The sequence below is a fragment of the Lutjanus erythropterus genome, chromosome 3 (assembly GCF_056507025.1).
Source record: "Lutjanus erythropterus isolate fLutEry1 chromosome 3, fLutEry1.hap2, whole genome shotgun sequence".
NCBI lineage: Eukaryota > Metazoa > Chordata > Actinopteri > Lutjaniformes > Lutjanidae > Lutjanus > Lutjanus erythropterus.
In genome coordinates, this window is record NC_139319.1 from 7319457 (window position 1) to 7339542 (window position 20086).

Genomic DNA, 20086 nt, shown 5'->3' on the forward strand with positions numbered 1-20086 from the left:
AAATCCAGCTTCAGCAGTGCATCGCAGCCTGCTGTTTGCTTTGTAACTACATGACCTGAATCGCTGCATCACTGGCTACACACACAGACTGACAAAGATGAAAGGAAGGGGGATTACAGCAGCAGTTACATGCTTCAGTAAATCAAACACGGTGTGTCGAAGGCGTTTACCCTGGGTTATGTTCACTGTGATCCGAGTACCTGCCTGTGACTTACTGTTCGCGCTGAGATAAAAGCTTTTTACATAAATGTTTCGGAGTCGTGACTTGGTCGGGTTATGCTCAACTTATTAGTGTGCAAACAGTAAAAAAAAAAAAAACTTAGTCAACTTCAAGAAAAGAGACATGGCAAGAGAGAATGTAGGAGTGTGTATGAAGAAAAACCGTGTGGGTGTGAATATTTGCTTGTGTTTGTTATACAAAGTCGGAGAAGCAGAGTCTGAGTGATTGCGTGTATATGAAAAAGACAGAGTGCAATAGAGTTTAATGGTGCATAGACGAGCGTGTGTGTGTGTGTCTGTGCGTGCAGCACATATTGACTCCATATCTATTTTCATGCAGCCTGAGATGGATCCTTAGAAACGCTGCTCGTATAACAGACCTTCGCCAGCCATAAATTGCATAAACATTTTTCAAGGGTGTATTTATCTTCAAGGTCAGGCCAGCTGCTAGAGCCTGTTGTGCTTGTGTGTGTGTGTGTGTGTGTGTGTGTGTGTGTGTGTGTGTGTGTGTGCGTGTGTGCGTGTGTGAGCAAGACAGAGAATTTGTGGATTGTGGATGTGTGTGACAGAGTGTTAGTGTGTTTGCGTGTACTGTAATGGTGTTTGTATATAGTTTATTACATGCTAGCCTTGGAATATAACTTTGAAACACAAGCACACTGTTAAGTGTCTGCTGATGAAATATAATAAGCCGTTCGGTTGACAAACAGGTACCAAAACACACACACACACATGCACGCAGAGAGACAGAGAGAAACAGAAGAAGTGAGACTGACAGAAACTCTCAACAAACACACAGATTGTGTTTACCATGTTGACAGCTGGTTACCGTAGCGACATCATAAGGGAAGTGGAAAGAGGAAGAGGTGAACCTGAGCACTGGGCTCATTCATGTAACAGTGTCACTCTAATACTGGTGACTCACAACTCACAACAAAGTTTTTAACCAAAATATGACATCCACTGTTTCAATGTTGTGGCGTTTACATGTTTGTCATTAAAATATGGCAGCTTATGTACGAGCATGATTGACAAAGTTATTGTAAGACAAAGGGACCTTTTTCACGGCAGCCATATTGATATGAAACAGTAAAGGGTAAACACAGGTGTTACCAGTAATATTAATTAAGGTAACATTCCTTTAGCGTGCAGACTGTTTGACCCGCATGGAACAAAACCTGAATTAGTATCAGCGGTAACACCTGTGTTTATAAAATGGCTACTGTGAAAAAGGTATGTTGGGGAATAAAGTTTGGGGACACAGAGCTCCATCTGATGGCGATCTAAGGCGCTTGGTTCAAACGGCAAGGCCCGAGGGTTTTAATTTATCCTTATTCAACCAGCATCAGGCTCCGACAGAAGTACACATACCTTTTTCTCTCTGGGTCGGGCCGGTCTCGCAGACAGATACAGCACCTTGCTCATTTTTTATGTTATAAATCTTAAGTATTTAATCCTTCTGGATCCCAATAAACACACAGACACAAACACTGCAGCTGCTGCAGCTGACTGATCTGTTAAAGACGATCTGACAGCTGTGATCCTGTGCTTTTGTGCACTTTGCAGGCCTGTTGAGATTTATTAGGTTTTATGATTATATTAACAATCCCTAATTCCTTATTAGTGCAAATAATTATAGAGACACACATACTGTTTATGTGTGTGCGCCTCAGCCAAACGTACTGGTGTTTAAACTGCCTTTTATCTTCCACGATTTGGTAACTGCACAAACAGCAAAAACTGGGGCATGGAAGGTTTTTACAGGTTTTTTTTTCTGGTGTACAGAATATATTCATAATAATATATGGTTGTCAAAGTGGCCAGTGAGCCTCAGCACACTGATGTAATACATCATGATGTAATACATGATTTAATAGTATAATATAATATAATACATAGTGGTCTGTACAGTTCTCTAACACAGAAAGGAGGCAATGAACAGCATCATTACCTGCAAGAAATAACTCACAATAGTTTTGTTTTATATGAAGATGTATTTTTAAACATTACATATGATTTATTTTAGATGTACTGAATGATGACACAAGGCCATAACTGCTTTGTCCCCAGAATGAATATAATGCATAAGAACCAGCAGGAGTGAGCGCTGACTTCAGGTCAGAAGACATCTATATGTCTACATTAAAACTGGGCTACATTTCAGACTTGATCAGATTGCCAGCCGCAATCTGTTTTTGGACATATCTCGATTATATCTAGATTGATTTTTATAAAGTCTCAGGGGCAAAATTCACAACTCAAAATGTGGCCAAAAATGCGATTAAATTGGATTTCCAACAGATGTATCTCAGTCCGGATGCTCTGACCCCTCAAAAGTGTCTTTTGAATGATGATGTTTCATGACAGAAGTGCATCAGAGTGGCTGAGCAGAATCCCTGCTGCTACTAGAAGAGCAGTATGGAGGACGACACAGGAAACAACAGCCCCTGGACAGATGCTGAAATAAATAGTCTGCTGGGACTTTACAGGGAGGCTTCTGTACACCTACTTGACAGCGTGATTGTTCGGAGGGGCGTCACCAGTGTATGCAGTTACTGACGCCTACGTCGTTACCACAGCAAGCCTCGCAGATAGGATGGTGATGTCTGGACACAAATCTGATCTGATCATTTGCGAATAACAGTATGGAAAGTCTGTCTTAAGGATCATGTTTTCTGGGGAAAAAAATCTGATTTGCCTGCAGTCTGAACAAAGCTTTGGCTGTATTGTCTAGGTTACTGTTGTTTCAACAGCGTGTAATGAATATGATTTAGTGTGAAACATGCTTTAACTACAAATTGAAATATGCTCATTGTAATGATGACAGTTGCACGTAATCTAAACACTAAATTTAAGCCTGCATCTGTGTCTGATACAGTTACATTTTGAGCTGCATATATCTGCAGCCTTTGGAGCAGAGTTGGCAACACTTGTTTCAGAATCACAAGAAGAGACTTTCTCTGTGGAAAGTTCGAACAAAATATTTTTAGAGAAGTCAGACGCTCATGTGGTTGTCGGTAAAACATCTTTGTGAAAAGAAGAGCCTATCTCAATGTGTTCATCATTCATGTTTTGCCATAGAATTAGCCTGTAGTGCACAGTGGTCTATGTCTTGATAAATTGAAATAATAACCTCCAAGTAAAATATTGTAAAATATTATTTTCACAGTTAAAGGTGTTTATGGCCAGCTCCCACAAACCCACAGTACACCTACACAGGTGTTCTTGCTTAAATCAGATCTCGTCTCAAGATGTGATGGTTTGTTCAGACTCTGCTTGATTGACGTAGCTTTGCTGCACCTGTTAAAGTGGGAAAACCTGCATGTTTATCGTTCTTATTGGTGCAGTGAGTTTAGTGAACTCACATCATACCCTGTATAGCTCTGTCCAGCTTTGACTTGAGCAGAACTTGCAGGCCCATGCTGTCTAAAATAGACAAATTTAGCAACAATATGAGTAATAAGGAGCTGGACTACTATAGTTTGGGTTCACCCTTAGTGTTTTTTGTGTTATATAAGTATCATAGCCACAATATCATTTAAACTTACTTATCATTTTTGATAGAAGCTGCAACTGTAAATGAACTCAAGCCCTTACTATTAAGAAGCAGAGTAAAGTTTGAATACATTAAGTTCTACTTTTCCCACTGCAGAGATAATGCCATAATCGCCCACTGTGCATGCTAAACAATCAGCATGACTAACTGGAATCTACCAGGGAAATAAATGTGGAAGATTCGGTTTCTCATTATTTAACAGTTTGGCTGTGTGTCAAGCCAAACTCCCAGCAACTCGGTGCATTCCTTTTAAAACTCACCATCTCCCACACACGCCCACACACACCAGCCGTAACATTAGCACTAAATATACCACTATAACCAGTGCCTGCAGTGCAGTCATGCACATTTGGCAAAGACTGGGGCTTCCTTCTCCCACTCTACTGTACATACTGGCCTGAACTGAACTGTGGAAGGTGCTGGAGTTAAGGCAGCAGCACAAATTAGTTCAAACTGAAGATTGCAAACTCCTTAATGTGCAAATCTAAGATGTTGTTGCATGAAATTTTTAAATCAATTACTCATAATCTATTAATTATGCGTAAAACAGTCACATTCAATTGCAAAAGTAAATGCACTACAAAAGTAGTTGCATTACTTTTTTTTACTCAGTGCAGCTCCATCAAAGTTTCCTCCAAACAACTACAAAACCTCCACACCTAAACATCTTCTGTCTGTTTTTGACCTCAGCACCATTCTTCCTGTCCTCACACTATTGGGAGAAGTTCACCTTCAAGGCTTTTTGCCAGAAAGCCCACATTGGGCAGGTTTAGGGGGAGAAAAATCATGGTTTAGGTGAAACTAGCAAGATTTCTGCCTTTCTTGCTGAAAGCCCCGAAGGCTAACGTCTCCCCTGAGCTGAAGCTGCACTTTCCAACTCTGAACAAAATCAGCAGGGCATTTCAAATCGCATACTTTCTTTTTACTTTTAATACATACTACAGCTGCCCTCACCAAGTATGTACTGCGGCATGCAAGGGGCATCCAACTGGAACATACTACTACATAACTCTGCACCTTGAACTATGACCCTCTTGCTCATATATCCGTTGCAGTCCCAAGCAATTTGAATTAAAAAGAAGAGGTATGCAACTTGGAACAATGGGCGGAGCCTCTGTGATGTCACCCATAGGTTTGTGAAGCTCACAGTGTGGTGGTTCTGGCCATCGCCATCTTGGCCAGTGCCTGACCTGTAATCCAAAAATGGGCAAAGAGGGTGAAACATGTGAGCAGAGTTCAGGCAGCCAAATGAAGCGGGTAACTAGCAGCTAGCCATCATTGACGGTATCCACCTGTCACTCAAAGCAGACACACTCTTAAATGGATGAGTTATACAAAAATTCACCCTTTGTAAAGCTGTCATGAAGGGGGGAATTGGTGAGAGACGAAAACTGTTTCAAAACATGGTCATATTCAAGAATCTGCAGATTCTGGCGCCTTCCATTTGGCTTCATTTTCAGCCCTGGAGGTTGCTGCTTGTTTGTAACACAGCATGAATGAGCTGTCATCAGGAAAAACATGCTCGCTTGATTGCTGCAAAATGCGACCGGATGCAGTAGAACATCCTGGTATTTACATACTGCATTTGACATAGACCTCTGTACTGGTGCATACTGTTTTTGCTGGGTTGCTGAACAGTATGGTAGTATAGGTACTGGAACACACTCCAGATGATTCCTGAATGAATCCCTGTACCAAGCTAACACTTCAGGACCGGTCCATCGACTGATCTCACAGAGACGTAACTGATATCGGTCTACATCAAGAGCAAGATACTTACCCTCAAAATGACAAACTAACGAAGCATTAGTAAGAGAAATGCCACGTTTTAAATTGTAATCTCTTACACTACTTGTTATTGAGTAAGTTGTACATTAATCTAACATGTCAATAAATCGTCCATTACCACCCTTTTGTTTTAGGATTGTAGACCAAAAAGTAACGGGTCTAAGTCCAGATGCAGCTGTTTCATTCGTTCTTGCATGCTTGTGTTGTTGAAAATATTCTTATATGCTTGTATGCATGTAGGTTTATGCTACAAGTTTATACTCATGTTTGTACGATGCACAAATTAAGGGTTACACAGGAAAGTTATGAACCCTCCATCTTACAGTAGGTGACTGAGTCCTCACTGTACATATTCTATTGCCCCGCAGAGCCTCCTGTTAGCGCAGTCACTGGGTTTCCCCATGTTTATATTTAGGGCGAATATCTGCTAATCTCTGGGTCAGTGGAGAAGGGATACCCCAGTGATATCAGTGCCACACACATACGTTCACACACACACATTCGCATACACAGCTGTGGCTTGTTTTTTCGCCCCTGCCATGACTTAATGCACCACCTGTTGCTGAACAGCAAGTTGGTCATTAAAAACGCATTTAACATGTCTCTCTCTCTCTTTCTCTGTCTGTCACTGTCATTTTTACAGTTCCATCTATCTCAGAGCACTCTTGTGTTTCAAATACGGGCGTGACAATGTCGAAATTAAATTGAAAATCATTCCAAACGATCTTTCAATTTAAATAATTAAACTCAAAGGCAGAATCGTCTTCAGAGGCAACACAGTGGACTTTACTGGCTGTTATATGATAATTGATACCATAGAGACTCTTTCTGAGGAAGAAATTTAAATGTAAACGCCAGTCTGGGCAGAAAACTAATCATCTGTATTAAAAGAAAAATATTTAAACTGAAGAATCAAATCATGACCTTAAAACTGAAAGTCTAAGTTATTAACACATTTTTTTATGGTTGCTTACAACCATGAGCACAAAAACAATTCGATGTCTTCTGATGCTCTCTGTCCTGTGTTTATTCTCCTCTCCAGTGTGAACAGCCTAACGTTGTTACTCCTTCATTATCCCCATTACTCCTCCATCTGTCTCAAATCTTGTTTTGTCTTGTCCTCATTTATCGCCATCTTCCTCTCCAGACCCTTCCTCCCCTTCTACAAATCCATCCAGCGTGTTGTCCTCAGCGCCTCGCCCCGCCCCGCCCTCCCTCGTCCTTCTACAATGCTGGAAAGTGCTGATGAGGGGTAATTCAATAGAGCTAAGAGAGTCTCAGGACAGGACACTTAGAGAGCACAGGGTCAGCGCAGGACACGAAGAGACAGGGGGAGACTGACAAGTATTTTGTTTTTATGAATTATGCAGTTGAGCAACAGTTCAAAGAGTGTACAACAGGGACATGATGTCTGAAAGGCAATTTGCACAGTCTGTGAGTGATGTTCTGCCCCTTAGACAATGTCTGAGGGGTTTGTTGTAAAGTGCACACGCAGGTTACCCACAAGGCCACCTTCCTTAAAGGGGACGGCTCCGATGGTAACAAACAGGTGCAACTGGCTGTGGGTGTGCAATCCAGAGGTGGAAGTATTCAGGTCTGTTGCTTAACCCTTTCACCCCAAAATCAGGAATACATATTTGTCCTCTTGTCTGTAGTGTTTTATATCATTCTAGATACTCTGGAGTGAGTTGAAGAGTTTTGGAGATATCAGAGATATTAAAAAGTCTGCTTTCTCTCCAACATGGTGGAACAAGAGCTTTCTTTCTGCTGTAGAATCTGCTTTATTTCTAGAAAGAAAATAGTTGCTTAATGAAACCGCTCATCTGCTGCTGCTGTCTGTGGATTATTTTGAGAAACCGAGTCATGAGTCCTGGAAAGATACGCTGGTTTTTAATTTTTTAAATACTTTTTTTGGCTGATTTAGCACCACAAGCTGAGTCATTTAATCAGACATCTAAAACAGCAGAAGAGAGGAAAAAAATATCTCTTTTGGGGGTGAATTGTCACTTTAAGTTCCAACCCCACTGTGAAAAAACTCAAAAAAAAAAAAAAAAAAAAAAATCAACCAAAAATCTACTTCTTAAAGTAGTTACTGTGCAGTAAAATGGTCCCTGTCAGTGCTTTACTATTCTACCTGATGTTTTTGGATTAATATTACTTCAGCATTAATGTGTATGTTGCATTTTACTGCTGTAGTTGTTAAAGTTTTATCTAATTTTACCAACTTAATATAGTGTTGGATGATTTAATCTGCAGCAGTGGATCATATTCTATAAAATCATCACTATTTGAGATTTTTTTTTCTTGTTTTTATTTTTTAGTTATTTTAGGGGAAATTTGCATATTGAAATATAAATCTTATATTGCAGCATTGCCTAAAAATGATTTTAAAAAGTGATCATATTTTTCACGTCTTTAAGATCTGTTTTTTTTTTTTTTGTGCCTTTGTTTTTGACAGTTGACAGTGGGGTTGACAGTGTCCCATGCAGGAAACACAGGGACTGGGCGATATGGCCTAGAATTAATATATTAATATTTTTAATGGAAAATGCACAGCACATTTGTGAGTTATAAAGTGTTGCAATAAAGCGAAAGTTCACTCTGAAATCAAAAATATGTATTTTTCCTCTCACCTGGAGCGTTATTTATTCATATAGATTTTTTTACTGTGAGTTTTGGAAATATCAGCAGTAAAGATGTCTGCTTTCTCTCCAATATAATGGGGCTAAAAGGCATTCAGCTTGTGTTGCACCAAAAAAAAAAAATACATAAAAAAAATTAAACAGTGTCTCTTTCCAGAAATTATGACCCGGTTACTCAAGATAATCCACAGACCTTGTTGTGAGTAGTTTCATGTAGGAACTACTTTCTTTCTGTAGTAGTATCTACCATAACTACTTTACTACTTTTCTTTTCTTCGAGAAAGAAAGAAAGCAGTTTGTGTCACACAAGATTTGCAGGTGATCCATGTGAAAATTTGATGCTGAATCAGTCCTGAAGTGCACTAACTAATATGGTTAAAAACCTAAGACAGTGATTTATTAGCCAACACTAACTTCTGCTTACAAAAAAAACTTGTTACCATACAATTGTACTCAACAACAAAGTGAGTCTACTGCCCCTTGACCTTCTGTCTAACTGGCTGCTGCCTTACAATAGCTTATGTAGCTCTCTCTTTTCTTCTATCTTTCATGAATGCACCAACCATAAATTAATTCCAGTCTTGGCCTTGCACAAAACAAAAGATAAGCGAATGAGAGAGAGAGAGAGAGAAAAGGAGATAGGAAGAGACAGTGAGTCACAGAAGCTGTCAGTGTCCTGACAGGATAGAGATTGATAAGTGATAAAGAAGGAGGATAAGAAGATATAGATGCAGAGAAAAGAGGGGCAAATTTGTTCTAGAGGAAAGTGGAAAGGGTGGAGACGTGAATGAGAGATTAGGAGAGTAATGGAACAGTTTGAGAAAAAGAGATTAAAGGAGAGATACTGGCAGAAAAGAGGTGAAGAGGAGCCCGGAGGTTGTTTTGGGTAAAAGAGAGAGAGATTAGTACAACTTCACCATGATTTTCCTTCAGGGGACTCAGAAACCCAGCCCGAGAAGTTAAAGTGCCATTTTCTCCAAGTTGTACAAGTTCAGCACATTTGTTAAGAAATCTGTCTTTTTTAACAAAAAAAGGGCTGAAGATGCTTGTGTTTGGCTTTTGGTATGTTGGATTTCTCTGTGCAGGATGGTCTCTTTAAAGATGCATCGGGTTTTCGACCACTTGGAGCAGAACTCTATCAATGACTCATGTCATAGTTTTTGTACTGTTGAACCAAACTCCATTCTAAAAGTAGCTGTTTAATGGTAGCGACATATTTTTTTTTTAATAGTAAAACTAACTTTAGTTACACCATCACTCTGACTCTTTTCTGGTTCACTTTGATCTACAGACACAAATGGCACATGTCATTTACTCAATTACATCAACTAACCTGTTATGAAGTGTTTGCCACTGACACACAGTGTCTGGCTGCTTTTACAGATCTTGTTTTCACCTAAAGGGGGCGTGGTTGTGGGACGTGACATATGGCTGCTCTCATCCACACAATTTTAGAACACCAATATCAGTTCTTAGGTAACACTTGCACCTTTTCAATAACAAAGTTAATGGCTGGAATTAATTCATGTAATTTATTTAATTGTTTTTAAGAGAGGTTGTTGTACAAGTTTTTAGCTTTCCACCTCTCATACACATCTTTATGTAGGTTTGCATCTGTTAGTGTGTGCAATAAAATATCTTTTGATTAAAAAAAGTAACTAGAAGGGCTCTTGGAAAAAGCAGACCTCTGCCAAGGTCAAATAAGCTCTTGCAAAGTTAACAAAAGTGAAAAATAATTTGTGTATCTGCCCCGTGATTCCAATCTGCTCCAAAATGGGGTGTTTCTTGACCAATGCTACACCTTTCTGCCAAGTTTCATGAAAGTCTTGCAAGTAGTTTCCCTGTGATCCAGCTGAAAAACAAACAAACGCACTGAAAACACAACTTATTTTCAGTTTCTTTACTTAATAATTTCCTATTTATAATTGGGCAGGAAAAGTCCTGGAGCAAGACTGCAACAACAGCACAGCACTGTCAGGCTTCAATTTAAATATTCCCCCCTTTATCTTAAAAACACATCTTAAAAATGTTTGTGGCAACTGTGGCAATGAGAAGACAGATGCTTCATAACATGAAGACAAGAGATTAAATCAAAGCTGATAAAAGTAAAAAGGTATAAATGTGTGTGGAAACAAAAGAAGACGAGGGTCACAGAGGGAGGAGGTGAGGTCTGAGGGCAGTCAGATAAAGTGGTATTATTAATAGGCCTGTGTGTGATTTGTTAGCGCTGCAGAGAAAGCGATCGCACTCCAGGGCAGACGGTGTGTGCGTCACGTCTTGACAACCACCCCACCTTTCTCAAAATAGAGAGAATACTGAGAGGTGGGGATGTGGCGGGTGAGCGGGGGTATATGGGGTAAGTGTGTGTGTGTGTTCGGAGGCCGCTATAAAAGTCTTATTGTGTCCTCCCTCTCAACTTGGTCATCTTACCTCCATCTCCAACCCATCTCTCTTCTCTACTCCATTTTCTCTCCATCATCTTTCCACCGGCCCTCAGGTGCACTCATCCACCCCTTCATTCAGGTAAGACAGAAAAGAAATAATACATGATGCAGCAGAGACAGTTACTTGAAAAAAAACCACACACAATAGAAATTTGAGGTGCTTTGGTTGATGACAAGGATGAGCTCGAGGGTATTGTGAAGAGACAAATGAAACACAATGATTACTGGGCTTTATCTGTGACATGCAGATATGCTGCAGTTGAATGAAATATTTTTGCTTGTTATGTGAATAATAAAACCAAAGTGAAACATGATAATAAAATATTTCGTAGCTGTAGACTGTAGAGCAAAGGGGCTTTTGGATAAAGTCAGTGTTCTGCTAGAAACTCAAATTGAATATAGTGTAAACAATAGGAATACTGATGCATGTATCATAACATGATTATTACTAAAAGAATCTGTAAATATGTGATATAATGTCACAACATCACAGAAGATTGGAGTGCCACTGCTTTGGACTATTTCTTTAATTTCCAATGAATTTAATCTTAAAGAAATATAGAGACTTAAGTCTGCACCAGCAATTACAACACATGTAAATAGAGCTTAACGCAGCAAAATGAATGTGACAACTTCACTAGTGGGAGTTAAACATGTTGCTGTTAACAGTTCAAGTTTGGAAAATTTGCACATTCATGACAACATCTGATCCTACAAACTACTTCCTCTCTATAACTTGACCCTTAGGGCTGTTTTGAGGAATTATTTTTTTAATTATAGCATAGCATATACGTTCCCTTCAAAGCGGCTGGATTCATAACATCACAAGATCACGTGAGAATCCATCTTTCTAGGCTTCAAGTTATCTGTTTGGGAAGTGAGAAGCGTTCGTGGAAGCGAACAAATAATGGCGGCTCCTAAAGTGGTTAGCATAGATACTGCGATAGCATCGGTTATATCAGAACTGAAGAGCATTTCTTCATTGAAAGACGAGCAAAGAACAGCACTGAGAGCTTTTTTCAACGGAAATAAATATTTTCACTCTTCTCCCGACCGGAGAGAGTTTGATCTGATTGGTTGAAGTTTGCCAAGGGTGTTTTTGAAAGTGCATGCCCTTCTCCAAATAATTTCTAAGGATGTATTCCTACATGGTTCTGTGTAACAAATCACCTCACATGTCAGGTTAGAGTATTAGGACCATTGTAAGTTTAAAAAAAAAAGAAGAAAAAATTACAGAGACAGAGGAGGGTGGTGTTCACTGTCTGATAAAAAACTTATATACAAGAAAAACCCTGGATATTCTCTGAGAATAAAGTGGTAAATTTATGAGAAATTATTGTTATATGTTATTATTTATTGTTTTACAAGGTTGGATCATCAGCCATCACCTCATCTAAATCACTTGTGTTATACACAAAACAACAGGCTGATATGGACGAGGTGAAAGCTTTTGTGCATCAGAAACTACAACGCAATGGACAGATGCAAGATCACTGGTTACATCTATGGGCAATTCAAATGGGATTTGTGGTACAGCAGGACACAACATGACGGATCATCAAGTATAATTTAATTAGGTCGTCCACTGCAGGCATAATACACCACACAGGGTGAGTGTGGTGTGATGAGGTTGATCCAACCTGGAAAAAAACATTTTTTTCCTTGTAAATACGTAACCTTAATCTCAAAGAAAATCACATTTTTTTCTCGTAAAAACTGTGTTTCTGTTCTCGTAAATTTACCACTTCAAGCTCAGAGAATATCCAAAGATGTGTTTGTGTAAACTTATGACTTAAATCTCAGACAATTTTGAGTTTTTTCTCTGAATATTAGCTTCTGTGCTGTGATGTGTTGTTTCCTCTTTATTGCTTCCTCCTCTGCAGTGGTCTGTATCAAATAAAAGGTAATGTTGGGAGCAGGTGGTGGTCTAATGGTTGTTTTCTTGGCCCGTGTGTCACCGTGAACAGCTGTTTATGTGCAGTACCATGGGCACGGTAGCCATGACGTCGGGTACAGTAGTTAATAGTAATGCATATTCTAGATGTTGTTCATTGTTGTTAGTATTTTTGACCGGGACCTTGTTAAAGAGGGGGGGACCAAGATGTTTTAATAAATTATACTTTATAAATAATACACTCGCTGTGCCTTGACTCACCGTTGACTGTGTTTCCACCTGAATTTCAATCTCTAACTTGCAGAATTTTTTTGTGCTGTAGGCTGATGTAGCTTTCTGGAGTTCTCAACCAATGTTGGAAAGCTCTTTTTAATGATTAAACTTCTGCCTCATTTGGGGAAAAAAGTTAATAACAAATGTAGACCTGAGGGTTTAACATGCAATTTCTGTAGCTGTTGTATTTATAGCACACTTACAGCTGAGAAATAACTTTCAATCTCTCGCAAAAGTCTGTCATTTGATGAACAGAAATACTATGGTGTTAATATAACTTCACTTATCCATCAGAGCAGTCATATTTGTCCACTGCAGGACAGACAGCAGTCATCGTTTGCAGTCTGCATTGCCATTTTTCACATTTTAAGATACCCTGAGGAAAAAGGGATGGGCTCAAGGATGCTTAGGACTCGGTTGCTTCAAATGGTGACAGAAGCTTTGGCTTCTGGATTTACAGGACAGTTTCTTTCACCGCAGCTATCATCTGCACACGTCAAAGTCAAAGCCGTGGTGAAAGAAGCTGTGAACTTTATGACTGGCTGAAGGACTGCTGTCAAACACGTGTCTGTTAAACTGCGGTATGGCCTTGGATGATCTCCTGCGTTGTGCCACAGTAAAAATGCCAATGAAAGTGAAAGTGAGGAAAGAGCGCCCGTGTCTCCAACGCGATATATGAACCTGTTGTCAGTCATGCAAAAAGTATTCTCAAGGACCCGTCACACATTCTTCACTCTGAATACACACTTTTTCATTCAGGCAGAAGATGCAGAGCTTGAAAATGTAAGAGCAACCACTTCAAGTTTTCCTTTCTGCCAACAGCCATCACACTACTCAACTAACAACCTGCTCTTTCCTTGTAGGTAGTGTTTTATGGAGTATTAATGACCTTACTATCCCATTCTTTATTTCAAATGTTTACATATTTATATTTTTATCTCTCAGGGCTTGTGCAACATTCAACATATAATTTTTAGGGCACTTTGCACCTTTTTCCTATTGTATTTTATGCTCTTTTCATATCACATGTATTTCTTATTGAGCTTTGGTGCACACTGTACTATCTTAGTTTACCGCTCATCAAATTGCTTTGAATTGTATTTGTTTGTCATGTTAACTGCAGCTGAGAGGGGCCTATTGACCAAGCCAAATTCTTATCTTTTCTTATCTTAATCTTATCTCTGTGCAGGTTTTTGTTGTTACCCTTCTTTCTTAAACAATCCAAAAGACGATAATCTGATACATATTTAGCTGGTGATCAAGATTTTCTATTTGGAATATGACATATTCTCAGAGATGTAAAAAAAACTTTGCACATCTCAAAAAGCACAAATAGATGCTCACTAATTGGCTTTTGCTGCCAAAATATATAGATACATAACAGGTGGAGAGAAAGTTGAGAAGAAGCAAACTGGACAGGAAGGAAGAGGACAGCGATGTGTCAGTATTCTGTCTGTCCTTTTGGACAGCAGGGGGAATTATTGGGTCAAGACAGTTCAGCCTGCAGAGGGAATATCAAAACTACTCAGCTGGGACTCTGTGAGTCTCATCTACTCACCATGGCACTATGTGGCACAACACACACAGACACAGACACACTCTCACAAAGATAACATATACAGGGGAACACATTCATCAAACATCTTTCTCGACAGCTCAACATTTGTTGCCAGCATTTCAAACAGATAAACAAGGACACTGACAGCTTTCAGCTCAGTACTGACACCTATTGGCAGCTACAGGGTACTGCAGTGTACTGCAACTGAAGGACATATTCACATTTTTCAACCTTTGGGGAAATATGACTCTGCAGATACATGACTCTCTTATCCAGCTTTACATCCATTTACATAATCCGGTTTTCCACTGAAAATAACATCATAACATCTATAGACTGCATAACTGACATGGAGTATTCGTGCAGATCTATCTAAACATGCATGCAAATGCTGGCAAATTATTTGTTTTTATATATATAATACTTTCTTATCTTAAATGTTTTTTATCATATATGATCTTTGCCTTTTTTTTCACTTTTTTTTGAAGCACACTGATTATTATCATTATCATATTGTCATACGAAATGTGTTATACACTGTCCTTTATATCATAACTTGCAACAAATTTTGTTTTGAAAAAGTTCATGATTTAGCTTTGATACGTGTGAGGAACTGAATACCTTTCTAAGTTTTTTGCATTTTCTGAGTGTCTTACTGAAGAAGAAAAATATTAGACAGATAAATTCCTCAGACTTTATTTTTTTTATTGACTAGAGACTATTGGTTTATGAATTGGATCAAAAAACAGATTTCTGGACTGTGTCTTGTGTTTATGTGTGTTTGTATTGTGGGATATCTCCTAGAGCAACACTTGTGAGAAGTTCATGTTTGCATGACGTTGATCTAACGTGCTGTCAGACGATGGGATGTTTGATTTGTGGTTAGTGTGTCTTATAACCACAAGAGATGACTGATTTAAATGACCAGACATGGAAAAAAGTATTAATTCGTTCATATAGAAATAAAGTTAACTAAAATAAGGAAAATTCTCAATGTCAGCTTGGTGTCACAAATTATCAGAATTCAGTGACCATGTTTGATTTCAAGTTTCAAAGAGTTTAATACTGGACCTTTTATGAGACATGAGATTCACTGTTGACACCTCAGTTTGCATGTCAGTAATATTTGTTTGCCTGTTCATGTGGATTTGATGTTATTATTGTTCTCTCTGGTATTACATGTCTTAATCTTGCAATGTTTTTTATAGCAAAGGTGTTGGCAGTACTCAACTGTATTTCCAACACAGTGCATTTTCCTGTTTGTAAGCTGGAAGCAGAGATCAGTACCAGTCTGACAAGTGGTGCAATCCACCAGTCAGATGTGCAAGAGATTGTCTTTAATGTATGAATGAGACACTGTATCTGTCCAACAGAGGGATCAAAGACGTATGATTACAGAATATATAGAGTTTTAGAAGAATAGAAAGAGAATTCAGATAAAAAAAATAAATGATTTGTGTGCCTGTTGTTCTGTATGCATACAAAAGACAAATGGTTAGATATTGTCTGTGTTTGTGTGCGTGCAGTTGAGGTATTTGTGTTTGTGTCCCCTTAATGCCAGACTGTATTTATGCCCACATCTTTGATTCTTAACTATGGCCTTGGATGTTGGACAATCTTGTCTCTTGCGCCAAGTTCCACTGAGGCCGTCTTTTGAATGCCTGAATGTAATTCTACCACTTCCACCAGGGTCAAAATCCTCTTTGTGTGCATGTCATCTCCAACCAACAGACTGAATTAATTTCACGTCATCTTGTACCCAAGTATCTCTCGAAGCCAGACTAGTTCATTTTCTAACAACCAGAAAGTTTTCATATCGCATCATGTTAAAAGTTAATTGGCTTTTGGCTTTTGTACCAAACCCTCCTCTTTTGTGCTTTCATTAGGGCTGTTGTCTTTGAAATGTGGTTCTTTCATTTCTCACTTTGTACCTTTGATGTCCTCTCTGTCCCTCTCCCCGGCAGTCAAAATGTCGATGACGGATCTGTTGAAAGCTGAGGAGATCAAGAAAGCTCTTGATGCCTTTGCAGGTCTGTAACAGTTGTAGAGTCGACACAGTATTCTCAGCAGAAACACACCTACAAAGTTCCAAAAGTTAGTTTTGGGTACTGACACAGATACCACATAGTAAATGCACACACCGACTTTTATTAAAAATCTTTTTGCAAACTATCCTGCTCTGCATGTGTGCTACTAATTTAAATCCACAGCTTTTTAACAACCGGCTGTGACAGAATCCATTATCCCTCTTCGGCTGATTATACAATTTCAATTTCTAAAACATTTCTGGCTAATGTAGAGGTAGAAATTAGAGTTGTTTGATGGCTCAGTTTGTACCTTCTGTTTCGCCTTTTGCAGCAGAAACATTCGACCCTAAAAAGTTCTTTGAAATGATCGGAATGAAGGCCATGTCAGCTGAAAACGTCAAGAAGGTCTTCCAGGTTCTGGACGTGGACGGTAGCGGCTTCATAGAGGAGGAAGAGCTCAAGTGAGGAACTCACACAGACACAAGAACACACAAACACATGGAAAAAAAAGAGATTAGACCTGCCCAACACGATCCTACAGTGATCCTTCTCTGTAACACCCTGTGCTTTTTTCAGGTTTGTACTGAAGGGCTTTTCCAAGGAGGGCAGAGATCTGACCGATGACGAGACAAGAGCATTCCTCAAAGCCGCAGACAAAGATGGAGACGGCAAGATCGGCATTGATGGTGAGAAAACGAGGAACAGCGGTTTATCATAAAATAAGAAGAGTAGGAAGGTGGGAAGTGAACACGCTAACATGTAGGCTAAAGGTGGGTTACTGGGTTACCAACATTTCTATAATCCCTGATGCTACCTGTTTACCTCAGTGGCAAAATAGCATTTAGTAGCAGCATTTAGTAGTATTCTGCAAAAACAGTAAACAGTACTCGACAATGGCTAGCTATGGATATGTTGGGGCTATTGAAAAAGGTCTGTGGGTTTACTACACCTGCACAAACTGCTAACATGATCCTTACAGAAGAACCAGAAACACAAAATGCGTATAAAAAAAAAGTAAAGGCAAGAAAAACTTAGGAGTGAATGGAAGCGGGAGTTTAAGTGGCTAAAATAAGACACATCTAAGGACGTAATGTCATCTAAGGATGGTGTGTGCAACCAGTTTCCTCAGCTAGCTGAGAAGTCAAGTTTGTTTTTCAGCAGAAACAATGCCTTTAAGAAACACCACATCACTATTCATAAAGGCTTTGTTATGTTAGGACTGACTTTTCTGTAATGTTTTACATAGGTTTAAATTTGGGGCACCTAAAATGGACCAAATTTATGGGCTTGATTGCCCATAGGGCCAGTGCTGACAAACATTAGCATATATCCCTGTAAATCATAAGACTCATATTATTCTATAGTTCTCATAATGTCTACAAATCCCCTAAAAACAGCAAAATCAAAATTTTCCAGACTCAACCCCGTTTGTTCATACTTAGTATAGAAATTTATATAAATAGGTCCCATTTTTGAAAAAAGATGCTACATGATTTCTTAAACCAACTGGGCACAGATTTCTACACATTTGGCTCATTAGTGAGTAGCTGCAGCAGTAAGACGGTGAATGTGAGAAAGTGTGTGTTCATGTTAATGAAGGAACATGTCAGCCAGTGCAACAGTGTGGCTCACTGATGTGTTATTAATAGCTTACGAACAATAATGAAGCTTTATGGCACAGAAGAATAAGATATACACAAAGTACACAAAGAATACTTGTTGGTATGATCACTTCATTGTTGGTCTTTTCACTGAATGGACATATAGAATATTGCCAGACTTATCCTTTAAAGGGAAAATTCAGTATTTATGATGTGGATGTCCTGTCAGTGTTGATGGTAAATGTAGTCATACACTCCTCGGTGCTGCTATATGGCCCAAGAAAGCTGAAACATCCAGTGTGCAGAGTCGTGCAGCTGTGCCTACAAGTACTATGATGCATTGCACACGAGCTTCTGACACCCAAACCCATGTTGCCATGTTATCACCACCTCTGCCTATAGCTAATAACTGTTGATCAAAAAGTACAGACAAAGCGCAATTAAGCCCCACCCACACTGGAGAGGAAAACCGTTCATGGCTCTGCATTGACTTGCATGAAGGTGCCTCTTGTCACATTCCATCTTTTAGGAAAAAACAGAAAAATGTCTAAAAGCTGCTGTGAGATGCACCACCAACAGAGTAAAGAACCACGAACTAAGTTTTTTATTTGCTGCCAGGCCGAAAAAAACTGAGGCTTTAAGAAGGTAAAAGTGGACACGGACATGAGGTATCAGCGGGAAGAATGCGGAAACTGTGGGGATCGTTTTCCAGTGAGAAGCAATTAAGAGAAGACAGACCGACAAAACTGAGTTTGTCAACATACCTGTTCCTCTCTGGTAGACGTAGGGCACTAAAATAATCTGCAGACGTGCTGTTTTTAGGTAGCTACAGGCATTTTGTTAGTGTGTCAGCCTTTGGTTACACACTGTGGCACTGACTGTTTTCTCCTCTGTCGGGGGTAGCTTTCAGAGTGTGATGCATTGAGATCTATCTCTGTAGGATCAGGGTGACAAAAATACACATCTAGCACACCCCATGGCTACCCAGATTGCAGAGACTGTAGGTCATCACAGACGCAGGAAGAACACCAGATTTTGCAGCAGGAGACCTCAGCTGTCTTGGTCAATATAGCAGCACTGAGGAATTTATTGCATCGGTTCACTACATTAACCATCAGCACTGACTGGACATCCTCATGAAAGGTGCTGAATCTTCCCTTTAAGCTGTAGGTCAGCAGAATTTGTCTCATCGTTTGTGCGAATGTTTTCATCTATCTTTTTCAGAGTTTGAGGGCTTGGTGCATGAGTAGGGGTCGGCTGAACACCCTCCCCCCCACCCACTTCTTCTTCCTCCTCCTCTTCGTCGCTGCATTCATATTTTGTAACTGTCACCTTAAAATCCTCTCGCCTTCCTCGGGACCCCACACGTGGAGTCAGACCAGGCCTGCCTGCTACAAAACACTACGGGAGCAGGCCAACAGGGAGACACCATGAGGAGGAACATACAGGCATCAGTTTCATTTTTAATTTTTCTTTTTTTTTATATATATTTAATCACACATGCTGTATGGGTTTCAGAATCATTCTTAATGATTTCATGAAGATAGTTTGTGGTCTCAAAACAGGTGGTACTAGTGCTGTAGATGGTGTAGATGTTATAAAGACTTCTTAAATCTTAATTTCCTTCCTTTGTGTATTTCAGGTTGTGCATTTTGTCTGATTGGTTTTACTTCTAGATGTTCACATATCGGTGCACTTTCCTCCCACCCCTCTTCCTCATCCATCTTCCCTCACCTCACCTCCTCTCCTCTATCTCCTCCTCCTCCTCCTCCTCCTTCTCATTCCCTGCCTCCGATCAGATGATGTAGTACATAAAAGTATATATAAGCAGAGCTGTGAAGAGAGAAAAGATCTGAGTAAGAAATGATAATTAAAAAAAAACTTGAGTAATAACTGTCTCTTTACTTATTTTTACTCACAGCGGACACAAAACATTAAACTCACAAAACAACAACGCACTGAACATTTCAAAACAAGTCAATCACAGGAAGGTGAAGAGGATTACAAATTTACAATCGCTAGGTAAGAAGCTGTGGTCTTGAAGAAAATCTCTTCCTGTCACATGAGAGATTCAATTTGTATCG

General features: G+C 39.4%; 1 protein-coding gene across 3 annotated transcripts in view; it reads left to right on the plus strand.

The window, feature by feature from the left end:
* pvalb7 (parvalbumin 7) overlaps positions 1-19895 on the plus strand; it is a 61114-nt gene extending 41219 nt beyond the window's left edge. For 2 of the 3 annotated variants that reach the window (XM_084714834.1, XM_084714836.1), the window contains 4 exons: positions 16339-16404; positions 16733-16862; positions 16978-17087; positions 19227-19895. In XM_084714834.1, the coding sequence (XP_084570960.1) occupies positions 16339-16404; positions 16733-16862; positions 16978-17087; positions 19227-19252 (332 nt within the window). In that variant the 3' untranslated portion in view covers positions 19253-19895. Of the gene's footprint in view, positions 1-10573; positions 10729-16338; positions 16405-16732; positions 16863-16977; positions 17088-19226 lie in introns of those variants that run through there. The other variant, XM_084714835.1, reaches the window with a different exon arrangement.
* Positions 19896-20086: the final 191 nt, after the last annotated feature.